Source organism: Pseudophryne corroboree, chromosome 8 (assembly GCF_028390025.1).
Source record: "Pseudophryne corroboree isolate aPseCor3 chromosome 8, aPseCor3.hap2, whole genome shotgun sequence".
Classification (NCBI taxonomy): domain Eukaryota; kingdom Metazoa; phylum Chordata; class Amphibia; order Anura; family Myobatrachidae; genus Pseudophryne; species Pseudophryne corroboree.
Window position 1 is genome coordinate 442,694,441 of NC_086451.1, and position 25,171 is coordinate 442,719,611.

Genomic DNA, 25,171 nt, shown 5'->3' on the forward strand with positions numbered 1-25,171 from the left:
TCACATATCCCCCTCCCCTGTTTCGACCTAGGGGCCAGAACACTTGTAGCCCCCAAACAGAAGATGCGAGACAATGCATCTGCGTTGGCCAATTGTGTTCCCGGTCTATGTTCGACAGTAAACTTAAAGTCCTGCAATGCTAGAAACCATCTAGTTACACGAGCATTCTTGCCTCTATTTACATACATCCATTTTAAAGGGGCATGGTCTGTGACTAGTCTGAATTATCTACCCAAGAGGTAATATCTCAAGGTATCTAGTGCCCACTTAATGGCCAAAGCCTCCTTTTCCACAATGGCATACCTTTTTTCATGCTCATTGAGTTTCCTACTCAAATAAATGATAGGGTGTTCGTCCCCATCTCTGGTTTGGGACAGCACAGCCCCTATCCTTACCTCTGAGGCATCTGTCTGTACCACAAATTCTTTTGAAAAATCTGGTGTTATCAATACCGGTTGTGAACACAAAGCCACTTTTAACGCTTGGAACGCTTTTTCTGCATCAGGGTTCCATTTCACCATATTTGACTGCTTTCCTTTGGTAAGGTCTGACAACGGCACCGCCATGGTCGCAAAATTGGGAATAAACCGTCTATAGTACCCAGTTATTCCCAAAAAAGCCCTTACCTGTTTTTTATTCACTGGACGAGGCCAGTTTTGAATAGCATCAATTTTATTCAATTGGGGCCTAATCAGACCTCTGCCTATGGTAAAGCCCAAGTATTTGACCTCCTCCATTGCGAGGCAGCACTTCTTTGGGTTAGCAGTTAACCCTGCCTCTCTGATTGAGTCCAGTACTGCTTGTACTTTACCCAAATGGGACCCCCAGTCTGTACTGTGAATTACTACATCATCCAAATAGGCAGCTGCATATTTTCTATGGGGCCTCAAAATTTTATCCATTGCCCGTTGAAAGGTTGCTGGAGCCCCATGCAACCCAAAGGGTAACATCTTGTACTGGTACAGCCCCTCCGGAACCGAAAAGGCTGTTTTTTCTTTTGCGCCATCAGATAAAGGTATTTGCCAGTAACCTTTGGTCAGGTCCAACGTGGTGAGAAACCTAGCTGTTCCCAGCCTTTCTATAAACTCGTCCACACGGGGCATGGGGTATGCGTCAAACTTGGACACCTCATTTAACTTACGAAAGTCATTACAGAAGCGTATGCTACCGTCGGGCTTCGGGATGAGAACTATGGGACTGGACCACTCACTGTTAGATTCCTCTATGACTCCAAGTTCTAACATGGTTTTAACTTCTTTAGAAACAGCTTCTCGCTGAGCCTCCGGAATCCTATATGGCTTTAAATGGACCCTGACCCCTGGTTCTGTGACAATGTCATGTTTTATTATGGTCGTTCGGCCAGGCAGCTCTGAAAATATTTCCCTATTTTGGATGAGAAATTCTTTAACCTGATTTTTCTGACCAGCTGATAATGTCTCTGACACCTTCACTGCGGGGAGCAACCGAGGTGAAGACACCGAAGGGCAAGGCTCCGCTGACAGAGACAACCTATCTTTCCAGGGTTTGATTAAGTTAACATGATAAATTTGTTCGGGTTTTCTCTTTCCCGGCTGGTATACTTTGTAATTAACCTCATTCACTTTTTCCCTAATCTCAAATGGACCCTGCCATTTAGCTAGGAACTTGCTTTCCACAGTGGGTACCAAAACAAGAACTCTATCTCCAGGAGCAAATTCCCGTATCTTGGCACTCTGGTTGTATACCCTCTGTTGAGCACTTTGGGCCTGTTCCATGTGCTCTCTGACAATAGGTACCACGGCTGCAATCCTATCCTGCATTTGTGATACATGTTCAATAACGCTTTTATAAGGAGTGGGCTGTCCTTCCCACGTCTCTTTGGCAACGTCCAACAGCCCTCTGGGGTGTCTACCATACAACAAATCAAATGGAGAAAACCCCGTAGAGGACTGAGGAACTTCTCTGACGGCCATTAACAAGTAGGGCAACAAACAATCCCAATTTTTCCCATCTTTATCAACCACCTTTTTTAGCATACTTTTTAATGTTTTATTAAACCTTTCCACCAACCCATCAGTTTGGGGATGGTAAATGGACGTCCTGAGGTGAGTGACCTTAAACAATTTGCACAATTCTTTCATGACCTTTGACATAAATGGAGTACCTTGGTCAGTCAAAATTTCTTTTGGTATTCCCACTCTACTAAAAACCTGCACCAGCTCCCTAGCTATCGCCTTGGTTGTGATAGTGCGTAAAGGGACAGCCTCAGGATATCGAGTGGCATAGTCCATTATTACCAGGATATACTGATGGCCCCGAGCGGACTTTAACAAGGGCCCCACGAGATCCATGGCTATTCTGTCAAACGGGACCTCTATAATAGGCATGGGAACTAGTGGGCTCCTGAAATGGGGTCTAGGGGCATGATACTGGCATTCAGGACAGGAAGAACAATATTCAGACACTTCTTTATAAACCCCTGGCCAAAAGAACCTTGGTAAAACTCTTTCAGTGTTTTTTTCTGCCCCTAAATGTCCTGCTGTAACGTGACTATGAGCTAAATCTAGTACCGTTCTCCGATAAGGCTGGGGTACTACCAGCTGTTCTACCACATCCTCACCCTTTTTGACAACGTGGTACAAGAGCTCATTACAGATGGCCATGTGGGGATATGTAACCCTGTCACCTGGTACCACAGGCTCCCCATTAACAATCTTAACATTCTCTCTAGCCTTTATCAAGGTAGGATCCTTTAACTGTTCAGATGCAAACAGATCCTTTTTTACCTCCAGGTCAGGCACGCTTTCGTTTCTAACCACTATGTCTCTGTTCCCAGCAAGAGGGTCCTCACTGGACTCCCCATCTGTCACTTCCCCAGCCAAACTGGCAAAAGGCAAAGGGTCAGTAAGTTCCGAAGACACACGTACATCCATACAACCACCGGCATTATCAACTGGCTCTTCACTTCTCCCACCTGTTGATAAACGTGATTCCCACAGTTTCCAAAAATGAGGAAAATCCCTCCCTATTATGGCCTTATGCACCAAGGTGGGGACCAGTCCTACTTTAACCATTGCTGACCCACAACAAGTTTCTATATTCACTTCAGCAGTGACATAATACTGGGTATCCCCATGTATGCAAGTTACCCCAATAGGTATTTGCTGGACCTTTAAGGGGTTCACTAACCCAGTTTTCACGAGGGTAACTAAACTTCCTGAATCTAGCAAGGCCTCTACCCGGTTACCCTCTAAGAACACATCACACATTTGTTTTTCCAGCTCAGGTGAAGGTACCACCGTACAGGCTAACCTAGCAAAGAAAGACATTCTGCGACATTCAAAGGCAGCATCACATTGCATAGGTTCTTGCATGACTGGGCAATTGGCAATAACATGACCTGGCATACCACATCTAAAACATTTAACCACACGATTATCAACCCGTTTGGGTAACATAGACCGTTCTATCCCCATTGGCCTGTCTCCAGGGCCAGTGTTTACAGTCTCTCCAGCCTTGCGTTCTCTTAACCGCCCAGCAACGTTTTCCCACGGAACATTCTTACCAGTCTTTACTAAAGGGCGCTGTCGAGGATCTATGGGTTGCTGGGTGGTCATCAGTAGTTCCTCTGCTGCCAAATACCGCTCTACCATGTCCACTAATTGGTCAGCAGTACCCGGGTTTCCATGGCTCACCCACTGGCGCAGGACCACGGGCAAAGATCTTAAGTAGCGGTCCATGACGACTCTTTCAACCATCTGGGGACCAGTTAATGTCTCTGGCTGTAGCCATTTTTTTGTTAACTGAATAAGGTCGTGCATCTGGGAGCGCGGAGGCTTCTCCATGGCGTACACCCAACGGTGCACCCGTTGTGCTCGTACTGACAGCGTGACTCCCAGGCGGGTCAGGATCTCAGTCTTTAGTTTATCATAGTCCCGAGCCTCCGCAGGGCTTAAATCAAAGTATGCTTTTTGGGGCTCACCTGACAAAAAAGGTGCCAGCAGACTGGCCCACTGCGCTTTCGGCCAGTTCTCACACTCGGCAGTCCTTTCAAACGTGGTCAGGTAGGCCTCCACATCATCAGCCTCTGTCATTTTCTGCAGGAAGTGACTGGCCCGTATAGAACTAGAGTTGGTCGGAGCACTGACGGCCACACCTCCAATCCGGGCTGCAAGGCTCTGCACCACTTCTGTTAAAGCCTCCCTGTCCTGACGCTGTTGCCTGTAAAGTTCGTCAATAGCCACCTGCTGTTGTCTCCTACTTTCCTCCATTGCCGCCTGCTGCTGTCTGTTGGCCTCCTGCTGAGCCGCTGTAGCTTGCAGCAAGGCTTTAAGCAGATTCTCCATGTCGACAGATTTTTCAGGCGGCCTTGTAGCAGCTTTCACCCAGGACATATAACAAACCCTCCGGTGTGAGTCTCAGTAACTTCACACTGGGCTGTATCTGCATAAACCACCGTTTTCTGCAGGCCTCACAAAGCTGCTGCTTTCACTTATGCGCAGAACGGGGTTGCTCACATTCTCCACCAAGTTGTAATACTGTGGGGTGCAAGGCGCCTCTTCCTGGGGAATATGGCAGCACGCAGCAGCTGAGGAACAACACAAGTCCAGTTTCTGGTACAACTGACCCCGGCCAGTTTTTATTGAAACAGAAAAATAAAACAAAACACCAAAAGAAAATATCTTGCCTGTCCGGCACTAACTAAACACAGGATAATCCTAACTGTCACTAAACAAAAACAAAGAGTTCTCCAGTAAATACTGTGTAGCTTACTTGTGTCAAAAAGCGTGTTCCTCTCACACAGACTCTGCAGCCTTCCTAGGCAGTCTGCACACACTAATCAGGCTAGCAGACCTATAACACTCTTTCACAGCTGAAACCCTGATTAGCCCTCTGTGAGGCCAAAGACCCGAACTGGTTCCAATGGCTAGAACTCTCCTTATCTCTCTCTCAGAGCCTATACCCAGCTTTTACATCAAACTGAAAAGGTTCTGACAAAACCAAAAGTATTTTTCCTAGAAGTTAACACTTTCTAAAACATGTAAGACAAGAACCTGGGACAAACATACCTGCCCTCAAACACTATCCCAGTGTCCTTGTCACAATATATATATACTATAATTAAAATAAAGTAAAACTTTATTAAGCACTTACAAGTGCCACCAGGAAGACAGCAGGCTGCAAAGGACGCCAGACAGCCATTAATAATACTCATCTTTGGAGCCACAGGGAGTCTACGATAGTGGGTGCCAGAAGGGATGAGGCTTAAATCGCGGTTCGCAAAATGACCAGATCCCAAACTGCCAACAGCTTAAAAAAAACTGTGTGAACTGCATTTTTAAACAGAAACAGTTCATCTAGTATTGCTATTTCAGTGGTTTATAACCTCAGAATGGTTAATTCATTTTACCCTGAATCTATGGTGGCCAATCCCAGGATTGGGATCGGCGAGATCCCGGGATTTAGGGCCAAAAACATCCGGGATTCAATCCCGGGATTGGAAGGTCCAATCCCGGGGATTGAGGGATCAGCGTTGAGAGTTCACAGGACGCTCAGACACTGCCCGGCTTCCTTCTTCCGGCTCCCCCGGCACAGCGTGAGGTTATGCTGCGCCGTCAGCCGTGCGCTGGGGGAGAGCAGGAAGAGATTCCCACTCGCCCGCCCCCGGTATACGGTTAGTAATGTGTGCGGGGCGGGCGGGGCAAGGGGGAGGCCACACAGTTAAAAGCCAATCCCGGGTATCCCAGGAATCCCGGGATTGGCCATTTTTCAATCCCGATACCCGGGATTGAAAAAATAGCCCGGGATTGGCTTCCCTACCTGAATCTGTGAGGCAGAGATAGGAAATAATACATTTGTACATCTGTAGACTAATTCATCTAAAAGGGGAATTCACTGTGTTGCCATGGCTGCGTATATGTTACTAACAGTTATGGTAGTACCAACATCTCTCAAGTTTTCCCTCACCTCTACGAGATGTGGGGGAAGGGTTGCAACGCTGGAAGACATGGGGGTAAATTTACTAAGGTGGGAGTTTTTTAGAACTGGTGATGTTGCTCATAGCAACCAATCAGATTCTACTTAACATTTATCAAGCTGCTTCTAGAAGATAATAGATAGAATCTGATTGGTTGCTATAGGCAACATCACCAGTTCTAAAAAAACTCAGCCCTTAGTAAATTTACCCCAACCAGGGTCAGACTGAGAACCGTGAATTTCCCAGCTTGATAGACCCGGGAAATTCCTGGGTCGCATGTGTGAAAGGGGTATAAGAAGCTGATTAGATATCCACACATGAAATAGTTGGTATCAACACACCAAAGGATTCTTCTGATGAAATTGTCCTTACTAGCAGTGAAATGCACCAAGTTGTACTGCCATTGGCAACTATGGCTGTTAATTAGAGGACTGATTCTGAGTAAAACCCTCTGATTGCTGTCAGAGAAACCATATGGGACCTTCCACTCATAGTAACAGGAGCTTGCTCTGGGCCCAGCTGCACTGCCACCACTTGTAGATGGCCCAGGGAATAAACGGCGAGCTTCTATACTGGGGACTTATCAGGCTCTGAGGGAGATAACCTGGAGGGACTTTATATTCCCACAATAATATATAACCTACATTTTTGCTCTGGGATCCGCTATGCAGACTTTTCACTCACGTTTAGTGAATGTTTGCACTAATAAGGGTGTGTATTTTGAGTACAGCGATTCATTTTATATTATCCAGTTGTTATCCTCATCATTATTTATATAATTTATGTTGTATCTATATTATTATTATTATAAGAACGTTGTGTTTATCTGTTTGTTCTCTATCTATATGACAGTGCTCGTCATCGACTACTTGGACCCACCAGTCCATTGTTGACCATCCACTATTTATCTATGGCTTTCTGATGCTATATCTTTGGGTACCTGGTGCTGAATTCTCATTGCGTTATGATGCTGCATGTCCATGGCTTTCTGCTAGAGCTTGTTTATGGCTATAGCACACAGTTTATCCATGGGTAGAGTTTGGTGAGGAATACTTACAGTGATGACAACTTTAGCAATCCAGGGAAACTTCTCTATATAGTCCTTATCAGTGCTCAGTAGTACTTTCTCCTTGGAGAGTCCACACATGTGGAAAGATTGTGTCTCATCTGAGAAGAGCAAAGACATTGTGTAAAGGAGACATGAAGAGGTTTGAGACAGAGGTATGATACAATGAGGAACTCCCTGAATCAGAAGTGTGACAGTAAGAGACACCATATGGAAAATAAGGACTGAGGTCCACAGCAGAAAGTGAAATTGGACTGGTGATTTCAAGTCTGTATTTTACGGACTGGTAGAGCTTTGTGGTCCAAATATCCAGATCCCTGAAGATATGGGCAGGCCGGATTTGGCAGTGGGCATACTAGAGCAGAGCAGGTTCAAAAAGTTCCTCCGCAGTGGCTGTCAGGGCCGGTTCTAGACCTTGCGGCACTCGGCGAAAGATTCCTGTGGCGCCTCCCCCCCCAACAGGCAGAGCAGGGCTAGTGCACGCCAAAGGCGTGTGTAAAAAAAATGGGCGTGGCTTCACAGGGAAGGGTCATGGCCCCTGTAGTTGTGCCCCCAGTAGGTGTCCCCAGTAGTTATGCCCCCTGTAGATTTTACCCCAGTAGATGTGCCCCCTTAGATGTGCTCCCAGTAGAGATGCCCCTGTTGATTTTCCCCCACTAGAGATGCCCGCTGTAGATTTGCCCCCATCAGATGTGCTCCCTTAGATGTGCCGACAGTAGAGATGCCCCCGTTGATATGCCCCCTAGTAGCACCCCTTACAAACACAAAAAAAAAACCAATACTCACCAGTCCCGCTCCTGCTTCCTGGCCGCTGCTGCTGCTCCGTCTCAGGCCGCACACTCCTCTCTATGGAAGAGACGTCATGACGTCTCTCCCACAGCAGCGCCGCACAGACACTAGAGGTCAATTATGACCTCTAGCATCTGACAATGGTGCCGGCTGCAGCGGGCGCCCACACAGCCCACAGCGCTTGCTGCAGCCGGAGTGCAGGATGCTTGGTGCGGGTGGGCGCCTGTGAGGTGACTGCTGTTGCACCCGCAGGCCGCAGCACCCCAGGTGCCCGCCCTGCTTGCCCATGTCTAGAGCCGCTACTGGTGACTGTGCTATGCAAGTGTCTCCGCAGTTAATGTGTGCCAAAAAAAATGACAATAACAATAGGATTTTAATTACCTACCGGTAAAAACCTTTTCTCGCAGTCAGTAGAGGATGCTGGGGTCCATTTTAGTACCATGGGGTATAGACGGTTCCGCAGGAGCCTTCGGCACTTTAAGACTTTTCAACAGTGTGAACTGGCTCCTCCCTCTATACCCCTCCTCCAGACCTCAGTATAGGAACTGTGCCCGAGGAGACAGACAACTTCGAGAGAAGAATTTACATTAAACTAGTGGCGAGATTCACACCAGCTCACACCATACAAAACATGCCGCCTAACATGACTTTCAACTTTTTTAACCCATGCTAACGTGCATGCATAACGCAACACCAACAGCTGTGAACATCTTAACACATGAGAACCTGTGTAAAAAGATAAAACGTAATTCTGCAGGAAAAATTAGCACTGGGCGGGCGCCCAGCATCCTCTACGGACTACGAGAAAAGGATTTACCGGTAGGTAATTAAAATCCTATTTTCTCTTACGTCCTAGAGGATGCTGAGGTCCATTTTAGTACTACGGGGATGTACCAAAGCTCCCAGTACGGGCGGGAAAGTGCTAATGTTCCTGAAGAACTGACTGACCAAACTGAAGGTCGTCAGCAGCCAAGGTGTCAAACCTGTAAAACTTAGCAAACGTGTTTGCCCCTGACCAAGTAGCTGCATGGTAAATTTGCAATGCCGAGACACCCCAGGCAGCCGCCCAGGAAGAACCCACTTTCCTTGTAGAGTGAGCCTTTACCGAACTCAGTAACGGCAATCCTGCCGTGGAATAAGCGTGCTGAATGGTACCTCTGATCCAGGACGCAATAGTCTGTTTAGAAGCAGGACCCCCAATCTTGTTGGGGTCATAGAGGACAAACAAAGATTCTGTTTTCCTTATCCGAGCCGTTCTTGCAACATAAGTCCTCAACGCTCTGACGACATCCAAGGAATTTTGAAATGGCTGAGGTGTCAGAAGCCACTGGCACCACCACAGGTTGGTTGATATGGAAATAAGACACAACCTTTGGAAGAAAATGCTGACGCGTCCGCAGTTCAGCTCTATCTTCATGAAAAATCAAATAAGGAATCTTGTGTGACAGAGCCCCTAATTCAGACACTCGTCTGCCTGATGCCAAGGCCAACAGCATGACCACTTTCCAAGTGAGAAACTTCAACTCTACCTCATGTAGAGGCTCAAACCAGTCTGATTTAAGGAACTGCACAAAGGGAGTGTTATGCACACCAGTGCCTGCAGGAAAGTACTGGTGTCAGAACTGTTATGCACTCCAGTGCCTGCAGGAATGTACTGGTGTTTGAACTGTTATGCAAAACAAATGGACTCACAGACAGACTGGGGAATATGACATAACGTACACAGAAGGTGATAGGGTAACAAAATACACACAAAGTGAACAGAGAAGCCCAGAGGCTAAGGAACTGGGTATCTCCCTTGTATTAGAACTGCTCAGATGGGAAAAGCAAGATGTTGTGTTTTAATACGTAGAGAACCCGAAATGCTGTTGCTAAGGGCAACAGCAAAACCCTAAAGGGTTACCAACGGGTGTGGCAGTAAACTCCTTGGTCAGAGATGGAATGATAGACACAAGGAGAGTCTCCACAATCCTAATTCTCACTTGCAGTGCACAGGTTCAGCTTACTGCCACTAAACTGACCCCTGACACCTAGCACAGTGAGACAGGATTAGACAGGCAAGTCTTAGAATACAGCCGCAAACTTGCTAAGTTCACAGAGTAGTAACAGAACCCCAGCAAGCTAAACGACTGACTCCAGTCTTACTGCTAGGTCTGGATTGGCAGAGTGTGATACCAAATCCCCAGGCCTATTTGCAGTAAGCAACAAACAAATACAAAGCTACACAGTACTGGCTAACTTTCAGGAACTGACTAACCAACAAAGATTCAGCAGCATCTGCTTAACCTGAGAAGAGGCCTTATAAAGCAGGTGCTGTCCACGCCCCACTCAGACCTCACAGACTGTGAGCACAAAAACCAGCACCGGATCCCCTGCCGTGCACATAGCCTGTAACCACTGCACAGCAAAAGACCCGAACCGGAGTATCAGCTGCGCTCAGGTTACTCCGCTAGCACTTGTCTCCCGGTTGCCATGACGACGTGGCAGCACAGGGCAGGAGACCCTAACAGTACCCCCCCTCTGACGAGGGGTCAAAGAACCCCTACCACCGGGTTTATCGGGGAACAGCGAGAAGAAAGAGCGTATCAGTCTGGGGGCATGAAGATCACAACTGCGCACCCACGACCGCTCCTCCGGGCCATACCCCTTCCAGTGCACCAAAAATGACAGCCGACCCCGAACCACCTTGGAGTCAAGAATCTTTTCAACAACAAACTCCCTCTGGCCACGTATCAGAAGAGGGGAAGGTCTTCCACTGGAAGAAGGATTACTAATCGCCCGTTTTAAAAGGGAACAATGAAATGTTTTATTGATACCCAAAGAACGGGGCAGATCTAACTGAAATGCCACCGGATTGATAACCCTGGTGATCTTATAAGGGCCGATGAACCGGGGGCCTAACTTATGAGATGGCTGTCTCAACTTCAAATTCTTGGTAGACAACCAGACGAAGTCTCCTAATTTGAAGCTGCAGGGTCTTTTCCGCTTATCAAAAACCCTTTTGGTCACTAATGACACAGACACAAGGGCTTTCTTCACTTTCCGCCAAATACCTCTAAGGACCGAAACCACAGAGGAACCACCAGGCGTGGAGTCCAGGGGGTCAAAAGAATTGGCCTTAGGATGATGCCCATACACACAAAGGAAGGGAGAGATCCCTGTAGCAGAGTGAGCCGCGTTGTTATAGGCAAACTCCGCCATGGACAGATGAGCAACCCAGTCAGTCTGACACTTGGAGACATAACACCTGAGGAACTGCTCCAAGGACTGGTTCACCCTTTCAGTCTGCCCATTAGACTGCGGATGGTAGCCTGACGACAAGCTGACAGAAATCTGGAGATCGGAACAAAATGCCCTCCAGAATTTGGCCACAAACTGGGATCCGCGGTCAGAGACCACATCAAGTGGCAACCCGTGGAGACGCACAACATGCAGCATAAATAATTCAGACAGGCGTCTGGCTGATGGCAGCCCAACCAGTGGAATGAAGTGCGCCATCTTCGAAAACCTGTCAACGACAACCCAGATGGCTGTCATCCCCGAGGATTTGGGCAAGTCCACCACAAAATCCATTGAAATGTGGGTCCATGGCTTAGATGGGATAGAGAGTGGATGTAATGGGCCAACAGGAACCCCTCTAGGAGTCTTATTTCGGGGACAGATGTCACATGCCCGAACCCACTGATCCACATCCTTAGCCACAGAGGGCCACCACACCGCCCTAGATAGCAACTCCCGAGTTCTGGCAATACCCGGGTGACCTGCCGACTTCTTGGCATGGAATTCCAGGAACACTCGCTGTCTTAACCTAGGAGGCACAAACAAAAGACCTACCGGAAGGTCTGGAGGAGCCTGCTCCTGTGCTCTAAGGACTAATGATAAGAGGTCCTGGGTAATGCCCACTTTAATACATGATGGGGAAACAATGGGTAACGGCTCCTCGGTGGTCTCCTGGATTGGAGCAAAACTCCGCGAGAGCGCATCAGCCTTGATGTTTTTTGACCCAGGGCGATATGTTATCAAAAAATTAAAGCGAGCAAAAAACAAAGCCCATCGTGCCTGCCTGGCATTGAGACGCTTCGCTGACTCTAAATATGCCAGATTCTTATGGTCAGTGAGAATTGAGACCACAAACTTAGCCCCCTCAAGCCAGTGTCTCCACTCCTCGAGTGCATCCTTAATAGCCAACAATTCCCGGTTACCCACGTCATAATTCATCTCGGCAGGCGAAAATTTACGGGAAAAGTAAGCACAGGGATGAAGGCGATTATCAGACACTCCCATCTGAGAAAGCACTGCCCCAATACCCATCTCAGAGGCATCCACCTCCACCACAAAAGGACGCTCTTGTAAGGATGTGCCCTGTGGGCACATCTGTGTTGTCCCTAGTTGGGGACAGCGCTGGGGCAGCTTGTCTGTCCCCAGCGCTGGGTGCGTGGCGGCGGCGGGTGTCCGGTGCAGGGATTACCCTTTTCCCTGCACCGGACCCCAGGCTGGAGGGTTTGAATGTTGGCGCCCTCCGGGAGCCAATCGCGGCTCCCGGAGCGGCAGCCAATAGGAGAGAGACGCGGCGAGCCAATCGGCGCTCGCCGCGTCATAGGCCCCGCCCCCGGCGTCTGACGTCAGACGCCGGGCGGGAGCCAGAGCGGAGGACGACGGCGCTGAGGAGCGGGAAGAGGAGAAGACGTCGCGGGCGGGAGCCGAAGAGGACAGCGCGCGCGCAGAAGAGCGCGAAGAAGGAAGAGGAGCCGGACAGGAAACAAGGACTGCGTGGAGGAAGACGACGACGGCCGCAGGGAGAGGAGCTCCGGTGGCCGCTGAAGAGGCCTGAAGACTCCAGCCCTGGGAAAGAAGATGTCCAGCGGCGGCTGGACGCGGCGATGCGACGGCGGCGCCGCTGGCCAGGACGGGCCAGCGGCCGAAGAGGGCACCGGAGGCCCCCGGGTTAGGTAAGGCCTCAGTGAGGCATCCTTCCCCCCTCCCCTTTTCCTCCCTAGACCACCAGGGACAGGCATTAGGCCCGAGGGCACAAGTCAGGCACTAGGCCTGTGGCGCAGTTAGGAGATTGGGGGTCATTATTCTGATTAGGTGGTTTGGGCATTAGGCCCAAGCCACCCAACCTCTGCGGCACCAGATAGGCAGGCACTAGGCCTGGGGGGCACATGTTGGGCACTAGGCCCATGAAGATAGTCAGGCCACCGGCCTGTGGGCACAGTTAGGCGGGCATTAGGCCCGAGGGGCACGTTCAGGCACTAGGCCTGTGGGGACATTAGAGGGCGCTAGGCCCTAGTGGATTTGTGGCCAATTAGGGATATGAAAGGTGACCCTGGGCACAAGGCCCAGGTCACCCAACGGGCGGCAAGTTAGGCGGGCGCTAGGCCCGTGGGCAAAGTCAGGCCTCCGGCCTGTGGGCAGTTAGGGGGCGCTAGGCCCAGCGAAGCAGCGTTTCCCTGAGGTGAGTAAAGGTGGTACTGGGCGCTAGGCTCAGGCCACCCTGAGAGTACGGTAGGTGGGTGAGCTGTGCGGTCCCCACTACTGGGTGTTCTGGGTCGGGTAGATAAAGGGACAGCACCGTTTTATGTTGTAACTCCGATAGTGTGTTATATGTTGTTACCGTGCAGGGCAAAGTGTATGTGTTGTGTAAGTTGTGCATAGTTGTGTTGCACCACACCCACAGAGCTAGTTTGAGGGCTCCGCTGTTGTAGATAGTATAGGGTGTGACACTAGGTCAGAGTTAGGCCCTGCACGGCTGTTTCTCTTTGCCTCCTTACAGGGACCTGTAAGTGGAGAAGATCGGAGTGCAAGACTCGTGACGGTGAGTAGCATCCGTGTACGTCTGTCCCTTGTTTGTCCCCGAGCGCCGGAGTTAGGATTGCTCACGGACGTGAGAATCCCTTTCATCACACTACGTGCGAAAGCGCGAGTGTGTGAAAGCTGGGTAGCTGAGGCTTTGTGCCGGTGATGACCATTCACCCAGCCGGTGAAGGTCGCAGCCACCCCTGGGGTATCCCCTGTTCCACCGGAAGAAGGGTCGATACCCCTTTGATGTAAACCCTTCTCTCCTCAGCTAGGTCGTCGGTCAGCTCCGAGAGGGAATCGCCGTGTCCGGATCCGAGTGAAGATTTCCAGGTCCGTTGAGGGTTCCGGTACCTGAAGGTGAGAGCGAGCGGCGCCTGGTGAGTACCGAGTCTACACCTGCACGGCAGCAGGCACCACCACACGCACAGCAGCCGCACCTCTCACACTTGGCGTAGTCGGCAGGATAAAAGAGACCGGATCACGGACACGATGTGGAACGCCACCAAGAAGACCTCCCTGCGGACGGCTCCGGAGAAGACTCACCCCCGGATGTGTGCGGACCAGAGCGACTGGGTGACGGTGTCTGGGGCAGACATCCTGAAGATGGTGCAGCGGTCGGTCCAGCGTGAAAAAGAAGAGCGCCGGGAGAAGGGGCGCAAGAAGGCCGCTGTGACGCCCTGCAAGAAATGTCGGCAAACAGGTCACTTTACCGATGAGTGTACTTGGCGAGAGACGTCCCCAAAGAAGGTGGTCCAGGAAGCGGACCGAAGACGTCAGAAGGGCCAAGCGAAGGAGTCCTGGTGTTTGCTCTGCGGAAACTACGGGCATGAGCACAACAGTTGTCCCTGGGACGAAGAGTCGAGCGAAGACGAGGTTGATTCCCGGTGTGAAAACTGTGGAGATCCCCGACATCTGCTCCTGGAATGTCCATGGACTGAAGACAGGACGGACTACGAGGCCACGGTGAAGAAGATGACGGAGTCTCGTCAGCAGCTTTGGGACCGGGTGGCTGCAGAGCCTGTGTGTGCGCTCTGCGAGGCGAGAGGACATGCGCTTCCCGATTGTCCGTGGAATGAAGACCGGATGATTGCGGATGGTCGCGCCCAGAGATGGGAGGAGGAAACCAGGGAAATGGAGCGGAAGGCCTTGCTTGAAGTTAGTTCGCAGGTGCCCATTTCCTCTGAGCCGGAACCAACGGGTGAAGATTCCCCAGTGAAGGAGGTGGACCAGGAACCCGTCTTGGGGAAGGTGGCAGTGGCCCTCCCTTGTTGGAAGTGTCGGCGACCAGGACATGCGGCCAGTGAGTGCCCTTGGGAAGATGCCGCGGACCTACTCTGTCCAAAAAAAGTGACCCCAGTAAGGCAGAATCCTTTCCCGCATGAAGCGGAGGTGGACGACTGGGAGGTGAAGAGACCACGCTGTGAAGAAAAGCGTGAAGACCCAGTGACTGAGACGTCCGGAATCTCCCCGCGATGGAACCGTCCACGACCAGGACGTGCGGAACAGGAGTGTCCTGGGTACCAAGAGATGCCAGCGGAAGCAAAGGAGTACGCTGAGGAAGTAACGATGCCAGCGGAAGCGAAGGAGTACGCTGAAGAAGTAACGATGCCAGCGGAAGCGAAGGAGTACGCTGAGGGAGTAACGATGCCAGCGGAAGCGAAGGAGTACGCTGAGGAAGCAGAGGTGCCAGCGGAAGCGAAGAAGTACGCTGAGGAGGAAAGTAATACCCCAGTCCAGGTATCGGAGGAGGACTCGGACTACGGTGAGCTGTCCGCCGACGAATCCCTCCCAGAACAGATGGAGGACGACTCTGGCATCGGAAGCGCCGACGAGAGTGACTGGCAGGATCGGGTGGAGTCATGCTCCCAGTTGAATGCCCTCCGTGAAGAGGAGGAGATAGTCCTGGAGCAAGAATACCTGCCAGGAGTGCCGAAATGGACCGACGTACGGGGACAGGACTGCGTTGCCGTGGGAGGACCCGTTCCAGAGGAAGAGATAGGACCTTTGGAGATGCCCCACGAGGAAATGCGACATGTTGTGGCTGTTGCCCGGGAGGAAACGGATGCCCCGGAGGATTCCGCTGTTGGGTGGTGGTCGATACCACACCCGGAAGACAGGGACGAAGCCACAGACGATATCGGAGGCCAAGAGTGGGTGACTGTTGTCCCCGTGGAAGAAGATTCCCCTTGGTGGCCAACGTCAAGCGACCGTGAGGAGATGCCACTCCCCCAGAGGATCCGCCGATGGAGGTCAGGACGCAAGAGGAACCCGGAGCTGGAGGAGGAAGGATGTGGGGTCACAGCTGGTCCAGGCTGGGCCCCCGAATGCACCCTCGCCGGAGGGACCTCGGAATTCCCTGACCCGCGGACAATGGGCGTCGTGAGGAACTTTGTAGGGACTACAAAGGAAAAAGGGGGGGGAAATGTAAGGATGTGCCCTGTGGGCACATCTGTGTTGTCCCTAGTTGGGGACAGCGCTGGGGCAGCTTGTCTGTCCCCAGCGCTGGGTGCGTGGCGGCGGCGGGTGTCCGGTGCAGGGATTACCCTTTTCCCTGCACCGGACCCCAGGCTGGAGGGTTTGAATGTTGGCGCCCTCCGGGAGCCAATCGCGGCTCCCGGAGCGGCAGCCAATAGGAGAGAGACGCGGCGAGCCAATCGGCGCTCGCCGCGTCATAGGCCCCGCCCCCGGCGTCTGACGTCAGACGCCGGGCGGGAGCCAGAGCGGAGGACGACGGCGCTGAGGAGCGGGAAGAGGAGAAGACGTCGCGGGCGGGAGCCGAAGAGGACAGCGCGCGCGCAGAAGAGCGCGAAGAAGGAAGAGGAGCCGGACAGGAAACAAGGACTGCGTGGAGGAAGACGACGACGGCCGCAGGGAGAGGAGCTCCGGTGGCCGCTGAAGAGGCCTGAAGACTCCAGCCCTGGGAAAGAAGATGTCCAGCGGCGGCTGGACGCGGCGATGCGACGGCGGCGCCGCTGGCCAGGACGGGCCAGCGGCCGAAGAGGGCACCGGAGGCCCCCGGGTTAGGTAAGGCCTCAGTGAGGCATCCTTCCCCCCTCCCCTTTTCCTCCCTAGACCACCAGGGACAGGCATTAGGCCCGAGGGCACAAGTCAGGCACTAGGCCTGTGGCGCAGTTAGGAGATTGGGGGTCATTATTCTGATTAGGTGGTTTGGGCATTAGGCCCAAGCCACCCAACCTCTGCGGCACCAGATAGGCAGGCACTAGGCCTGGGGGGCACATGTTGGGCACTAGGCCCATGAAGATAGTCAGGCCACCGGCCTGTGGGCACAGTTAGGCGGGCATTAGGCCCGAGGGGCACGTTCAGGCACTAGGCCTGTGGGGACATTAGAGGGCGCTAGGCCCTAGTGGATTTGTGGCCAATTAGGGATATGAAAGGTGACCCTGGGCACAAGGCCCAGGTCACCCAACGGGCGGCAAGTTAGGCGGGCGCTAGGCCCGTGGGCAAAGTCAGGCCTCCGGCCTGTGGGCAGTTAGGGGGCGCTAGGCCCAGCGAAGCAGCGTTTCCCTGAGGTGAGTAAAGGTGGTACTGGGCGCTAGGCTCAGGCCACCCTGAGAGTACGGTAGGTGGGTGAGCTGTGCGGTCCCCACTACTGGGTGTTCTGGGTCGGGTAGATAAAGGGACAGCACCGTTTTATGTTGTAACTCCGATAGTGTGTTATATGTTGTTACCGTGCAGGGCAAAGTGTATGTGTTGTGTAAGTTGTGCATAGTTGTGTTGCACCACACCCACAGAGCTAGTTTGAGGGCTCCGCTGTTGTAGATAGTATAGGGTGTGACACTAGGTCAGAGTTAGGCCCTGCACGGCTGTTTCTCTTTGCCTCCTTACAGGGACCTGTAAGTGGAGAAGATCGGAGTGCAAGACTCGTGACGGTGAGTAGCATCCGTGTACGTCTGTCCCTTGTTTGTCCCCGAGCGCCGGAGTTAGGATTGCTCACGGACGTGAGAATCCCTTTCATCACACTACGTGCGAAAGCGCGAGTGTGTGAAAGCTGGGTAGCTGAGGCTTTGTGCCGGTGATGACCATTCACCCAGCCGGTGAAGGTCGCAGCCACCCCTGGGGTATCCCCTGTTCCACCGGAAGAAGGGTCGATACCCCTTTGATGTAAACCCTTCTCTCCTCAGCTAGGTCGTCGGTCAGCTCCGAGAGGGAATCGCCGTGTCCGGATCCGAGTGAAGATTTCCAGGTCCGTTGAGGGTTCCGGTACCTGAAGGTGAGAGCGAGCGGCGCCTGGTGAGTACCGAGTCTACACCTGCACGGCAGCAGGCACCACCACACGCACAGCAGCCGCACCTCTCACACTCTGGATCTGGGTGTCGCAGCACCTTGGCCGAAACAAATGCCCTTTTGAGACGGGCAAAAGCCGCTTTAGCCTCACAAGACCAGTGAGCAACATCCGCCCCTTTCTTAGTGAGTGCCACCAAGGGCGCCACTATAGACGAAAATCCAGCGATAAATCGTCTATAAAAATTCGCAAAGCCCAGGAAACGCTGAAGCGCCTTCAAACTAGTGGGCTGCACCCAATCCAGGACTGCCTGTACCTTGGAACCCTCCATTTGGAAACCTTCTGGGGAGATAATATATCCTAGAAATGCGATTTGCTGAACTTCAAATTCGCACTTCTCCAGCTTCGACCCCAAGCCGGTGGTCTCTGAGTTTCTGGAGGACTAAGCGTACATGCTTCCGATGTTCCTCCAGGGAATGGGAGAAGATTAGGATGTCATCTAAGTATACAACTATGAATCTATCCAAATATTCCCTGAGCACATCATTCATGAAATCCTGGAAGACTGCCGGGGCATTACAGAGCCCAAAAGGCATCACCAAATATTCATAATGCCCTGAGTGGGTATTAAAGGCAGTCTTCCATTCATCCCCCTCTCTTATTCGGATTAGATTGTACGCACCGCGTAGGTCAATCTTAGAAAAAATGGTGGCAGTACGAAGCTGGTCAAACAAGACCGAAATGAGAGGCAGTGGGTATGAGTTTTTAATCGTGATACGGTTCAATTCCCTGAAGTCGATGCAGGGTCGCAACGAACCGTCCTTTTTACCCACGAAGAAGAACCCCGACCCAACTGGAGACTGTGAAGGTCTGATAAATCCCTTAGCCAAGTTCTCCTGAATGTACTCTGCCATAGCCTGAGTCTCAGGACGTGACAGGGAGTACAACCTGCTCTTGGGAAGCTTAGCATTTGGCAACAAATCAATGGCACAGTCATAGGGGCGATGGGGAGGTAGTACCTCTGCAAATTTTTTGGAGAACACGTCCGCAAAATCTGCATAACACCCTGGCAATCCTGGCAAACTTAGCTGCGAGAGCCTGACTGGAAGGCTCAAGCAACTCCTGAAACAATCAGTACCCCAACTAAGAATCTCCCCAGAGACCCAGTCAAATTGAGGATTGTGGGCCCTTAACCAGGGTAACCGCAACACCAATGGGGCAAAAGTACAGACAGTCACATAAAAGGACAATTTTTCAGAGTGTGTGGCTCCAATAAACAAAGAAATCTGGCTAGTGCAAGAGGTAATTTCACCTTGGGATAATGGTTCCCCGTTTAACCCACAAATCTCAATTTCCGATGCCAAGGGTACTAAGGGAACAGAGTGTTTCAGGGCGAATTGGCGGTCCATAAAAACCCCGTCGGCCCCACTATCCACAAAGGCCTCAGTCTTGACAGTTTGACCGAGGATCTTCAAGGTCACCGGAATGATAAAAGTCTTCTTGGGAAATTCTGACTTCTGGCCTGACAGGATATTTCCCATCACCCTCAGGCCCTGAAGTTTTCCGGCTTTTCTGGGCATGATACTACCACATGACCTTTATTCCCACAGTACAAACACAACCCCTGCTGTCTCCTCCGCGTCTTCTCACGCGAGGAGAGGCGGGTAGCCCCAATCTGCATAGGCTCCTCAGAAAATTCCTCAGAGTCTGAGGTTCCCTTGGGAAGGAAGGAAATCTCAGTCTCCCTTTCAAGCCTACGCTCTCTCAGCCGTCTATCCACCCGGATGGATAACTGCATGAGCTGATCCAAGCTATCAGGCAAGGGATATTGTACCAGTTGGTCCTTTATCTGGTTAGAAAGACCTCTTCGGTACTGGTGTCTCAGGGCTGGGTCATTCCACTGGGTATCATGGGCCAACCTCCGAAACTCCATACAGTAAACCTCAACTGGCCTTCGCCCTTGCTTAAGGATCGAAATCTGAGCCTCGGCTGAGGCCGTCTTGTCAGGGTCATCATACAACATGCCCAGTGCCGTAAAAAAAGCATCAACACTTTTAAGCGACGGACAGTCAGGCTGCAACCCATATGCCCAGACCTGTGGGTCTCCTTGTAGCAAGGAAATCACTATGCCCACCCGCTGAATCTCCGACCCAGAAGACTGAGGCCTAAGCCGGAAGTATAGCTTGCAGCTCTCCTTGAAACAAAAGAACTGCGAGCGATCTCCAGAAAAACGATCCAGGAGATTTACTTTCGGCTCCTTAACCCCTGCAGGTGCTGCTGCTGCGGGAGCTCCGCCAGCAGCCTGGGAGGTGTGCATTTTAATGGACAAATCAGTAAATTGTCGAGTCAGGACCTGCACCTGATCGACCACCTGTTGCAACGTATTTTGAGGGGTATGCTCCATATTCCCACAAAATTTCAACAGGAGTATTGGGCTGCTGAATATGTTATGCACACCAGTGCCTGCAGGAAAGTACTGGTGTCAGAACTGTTATACACTCCAGTGCCTGCAGGAATGTACTGGTGTTTGAACTGTTATGCAAAACAAATGGACTCACAGACAGACTGGGGAATATGACATAACGTACACAGAAGGTGATAGGGTAACAAAATACACACAAAGTGAACAGAGAAGCCCAGAGGCTAAGGAACTGGGTATCTCCCTTGTATTAGAACTGCTCAGATGGGAAAAGCAAGATGTTGTGTTTTAATACGTAGAGAACCCGAAATGCTGTTGCTAAGGGCAACAGCAAAACCCTAAAGGGTTACCAACGGGTGTGGCAGTAAACTCCTTGGTCAGAGATGGAATGATAGACACAAGGAGAGTCTCCACAATCCTAATTCTCACTTGCAGTGCACAGGTTCAGCTTACTGCCACTAAACTGACCCCTGACACCTAGCACAGTGAGACAGGATTAGACAGGCAAGTCTTAGAATACAGCCGCAAACTTGCTAAGTTCACAGAGTAGTAACAGAACCCCAGCAAGCTAAACGACTGACTCCAGTCTTACTGCTAGGTCTGGATTGGCAGAGTGTAATACCAAATCCCCAGGCCTATTTGCAGTAAGCAACAAACAAATACAAAGCTACACAGTACTGGCTAACTTTCATGAACTGACTAACCAACAAAGATTCAGCAGCATCTGCTTACCCTGAAAAGAGGCCTTATAAAGCAGGTGCTGTCCATGCCCCACTCAGACCTCACAGACTGTGAGCACAAAAACCAGCACCGGATCCCCTGCCGTGCACAGAGCCTATAACCACTGCACAGCAAAAGACCCGAACTGGAGTATCAGCTGTGCTCAGGTTACTCCACTAGCACTTGTCTCCCGGTTGCCATGACGACGTGGCAGCACAGGGCAGGAGACCCTAACAGGGAGGTTGGATGCGCAGAACCCCCTTCACAAACGTCTGGACCTCAGGAAGGGAAGCCAACTGTTTCTGAAAGAAAATGGACAAGGACGAAATTTGGACCTTGATAGACCCTAATCTCAAGCCAGCATCCACACCCGCCTGTAGAAACAGGAGAAGACGTCCTAATTTAAACTCCACCGCAGGAGACTTCTTGGATTCACACCAAGATACATATTTTCTCCAAATACAATGGTAATGTTTGGACGTTACCCCTTTCCTGGCCAGAATAAGTGTGGGAACGACTTTATTGGGAATACCCTTACGGGCTAGGATCTGGTGCTCAACAGCCATGCCATCAAACGCAGTCGCGGTAAGTCTTGATAAATAAACGGCCCCTGCTGAAGCAGGTCCTCGCGAAGAGGAAGAGGCTGAGGATCTTCCAGTAATAACTCCTGAAGATCTGGATACCAAGCTCTCCTTGGCCAGTCTGGAGCAATGAGAATTGCTCGAACCCTTGTTCTTCTGATTATCTTGAGAACTTTTGGTATTAGTGGAAGTGGAGGGAACAGATACACCGACTGAAACACCCACTGGGTCACCAGTGCATCCACTGTTATTGCTTGTGGGTCTCTCGACCTGGTACAATATTTCTGAAGCTTCTTGTTGAGATGTGATGCCATCATATCTACTTGAGGAACGCCCCAACGATCTGCTACCTCTGCAAAGACTTCTGTGTGGAGGCCCCATTCTCCTGGATGGAGATCGTGTCTGCTGAGGAAGTCTGCTTCCCAGTTGTCCACTCCCGGAATGAAAATTGCAGACAGAGCTTTTGCATGTCTTTCTGCCCAGAGGAGTATCTTTGTTATCTCTGCCATTGCCGCTCTGCTTTTTTTCCGCCCTGGCGGTTTATGTAAGCTACTGCCGTTACATTGTCTGACTGGATCTGTATGGGACGACCTTGAAGGTGTGCCGTTTCAGGAAGGCTGTTGTACACAGCTCTCAATTCCAGAATGTTTAGGTGAAGGAGTACTTCTTGACTTGACCATCGTCCTTGGAAGCTTTCCCCTTGCGTGACTGCTCCCCAACCTCGGAGGCTTGCATCTGTGGTCACCAAGATCCAAGTCTGAATCCCGAAACTGCGTCCCTCCAGGAGGGGAGAACTTTGAAGCCACCACAAGAGTGGACAGGATTATCTTCTGGTGCATGTGTAGTTGCGATCCGGACCACTTGTCCAGTAGGTCCCATTGGAACACCCTGGCGTGGAATCGGCCAAATTGTAGAGCCTTGTAGGCCGCTACCATCTTCCCCAGCAGGCGGATGCACTGATGAATCGATACACGTGTTGGTTTTAAAACTTGTTTGCCCATGCTCTGGATTTCCAGAGCCTATTCCACCAGTAGGAATACTTTCTGTGCTTCTGTGTCCAATATCATTCCCAGAAATGATAACCTCATTGTGGGTTCCAATTGTGATTTTGGAAGGTTTACGATCCAACCGTGCTGTTGAAGCACCGTCAGGGAAAGTGTAATGTTCTGCACTAGTTTATCCCTGGATCTTGCTTTTATGAGGAGATCGTCCAATATGGGATGAGTTTGACTCCTTTCTTGCGAAGAAGAACCATCATCTCCGCCATCACCTTGGTAAATATTCTCGGAGCCGTGGAGAGCCCGAAAGGCAATGTTTGGAATTGGTAGTGGCAGTCCTGCACCACAAACCTCAGGTATGCCTGATGCGGCAAGTAGATGGAAACATGTAAATAAGCATCTTTGATACCAGAAATTCCTTTTCCTCCAAGCTGGAGATCACCGCTCTCAGGGATTCCATCTTGAATTTGAACCTTTTCAAATAAATGTTTAGAGTCTTTAGGTTTAAAATCGGTCTGACCGAGCCATCCGGTTTCGGCACTACATACAGCTTGAATAAAACCCTATTTCCTGTTGTGACACAGGAACTAAGGAAATTACGTTGTCTTGACATAATTTCTGTATTGCGTTCAGCACTTTTGCTCTGTCCTGAACAGAAGCTGGTAAGGCTGATTTGAAAAATCGGCCTGGGGAAGGTCCTGAAATTCCAATTTGTACCCTTTGGATACTATCTGCAATACCCAAGGCTGAAAGACAGTAGACGTGCCCCCACCCGATCGTACTCCCGCAGGGAAGCCCCAGCGTCATGCTGAGGTTTTAGCAGAAGTAGCTGTTGACTTCTGCTCTTCCTCGCCCTCTTCCTGCGAAGAAGGGGTTACCCTTTGCCTTTTTGGACTTGTTGGGCTGAAAAGATTGCATCGTATGAGAATGAAATCCTTTCCTAGGTGGAGCAGCTGCTGAAGGCAGAAATGCTGACTTGCCTGATGTAGTTGTTGAAATCATGGCATCCAGCTTGTCTCCAAAGAGGGCTTCTCCATTTTAAGGAATCGCCTCAATATTCTTTTTTGATTCCGCATCAGCATTCCATTGGCGGATCCACAGCACCCTGCGGGCTGAAATCGCCATAGCGGAGGATCTTGAACTCAGCAACCCAATATCCTTCATAGCTTCAACTAAGTAACCTGCAGCATCTTTGATATGGCCGAGAGTTAGGACTATTTCATCCCTGTCAACTGTGCTCTGTTAACAAGCAAGTTGTCAGACCATTTTTCCACAGCTCTATTTGAATTTCTCCTGTGCCTCTGAAATAATCTCTGTTATCACTGTTGCTGGCATTTCCAGCTGGGCTACTTTGCACATACGTATATACTCCCTATATGGGTACACTGTGATACAGATTGGAGATAAGGGCGGACACAAAAAAACCCTTTTTTTTGGCCCTGCACCCCCTATGGGCACCTCGCCTGCCCACTATTTGAAGAGGTAACAACGAAACCTTTGTCTGCCATATTTGATCAAGCATTTTTTCCGCTTTTATACTGAGACTTTCAGCGAATAATCCCAGTACTCATATTACTGATTTGTCACTGTTATTAGTTATTTCTGAGGACATATGGTATATCGTATTAGCCCGATTGTTGTAAAACATTACTAGGGTCTGCCCTGTGTAACTAACGCCGTATCTACTCAGTGGATTGGTACTAATAACAAGGATAGTACTATTTTCATGGTTATTACCACAGAATATCTTCACGTTACTGTTGGTGCCTGCTGGGTTATCCGTCACAATTTCTGGGACCCATCAGCATACAAACAACCCAGGTGACCGTAAGGGTCCTAATGTACCTAATTCAACTGCCTCTCTAACATCTCCTCTACACTTAATAATTTTCCTACTTTTCTTCCTTCTGTGAACTCTCATCCACGATTCTGGTGAGCGTGTCCCCTCAAGGGATCTGTCTCTTCAGTCTAACGTGGACAGCAGATTCACACTCACCCGACTGTGGTCACTCTTCTTTTCAACCAAGTTCTCCAGTCTTGTCTCTGAGGAGGAACCAATCCTCTGTTTCGGTGCACTCTCATTGGTGGCATAGGATCAGTTCTTTCTACGACCATACCCCTATGCTTACGCCCAATCTCGTCCGATCTTGGAAGCTAAACGCAGGCGGGCTGGGTCAGTACCTAGACAGGCGACTGCTAGGGAATACCCGGTGAAGTAGGAAGACTTCCTTTCCTAAGAAACAACACCAACAGCAGTATCACCACTCATACTTATTCTACCATTTCCTGAACCTCATTCATCTCAACTCATCTATCGATAACAGTGGCAAACCTAAAGAATTTTTCAGTACTGTGTGGGCTCTCCCACTCACGTACCTAACCCAATCCAGGGCTGTATTAATACAAACTCAGTTTGTACAGATCTTTGGCAGACGGAGGTAGCATAATATGTAGCTACTTTCCGATATGCAATTATCCAGGCATAATTAAGACCGAACATTTCACAATTTCCTTTGAAGACACATAGGCATATCAATGGGTAATTTTATCGAATTTGTCATATTGAGTTTTTAGGCACTTAAGAAGAGTAGAATCCAAAA

At 50.5% G+C, this 25,171-nt stretch overlaps 1 protein-coding gene and 1 pseudogene across 1 annotated transcript in view; one reads left to right on the forward strand and one right to left on the reverse strand.

The window, feature by feature from the left end:
- The window catches only part of LOC134949511 (complement factor B-like), a 295,509-nt gene that overhangs the window by 70,172 nt on the left and 200,166 nt on the right, over positions 1–25,171 (reverse strand). The window contains exon 11 of the mRNA XM_063938124.1: positions 7,014–7,123. Within this exon, the coding sequence (XP_063794194.1) occupies positions 7,014–7,123 (110 nt within the window). The remainder of the gene's footprint in view (positions 1–7,013; positions 7,124–25,171) is intronic.
- On the forward strand, positions 24,675–24,793 carry LOC134950102 (5S ribosomal RNA; annotated as a pseudogene).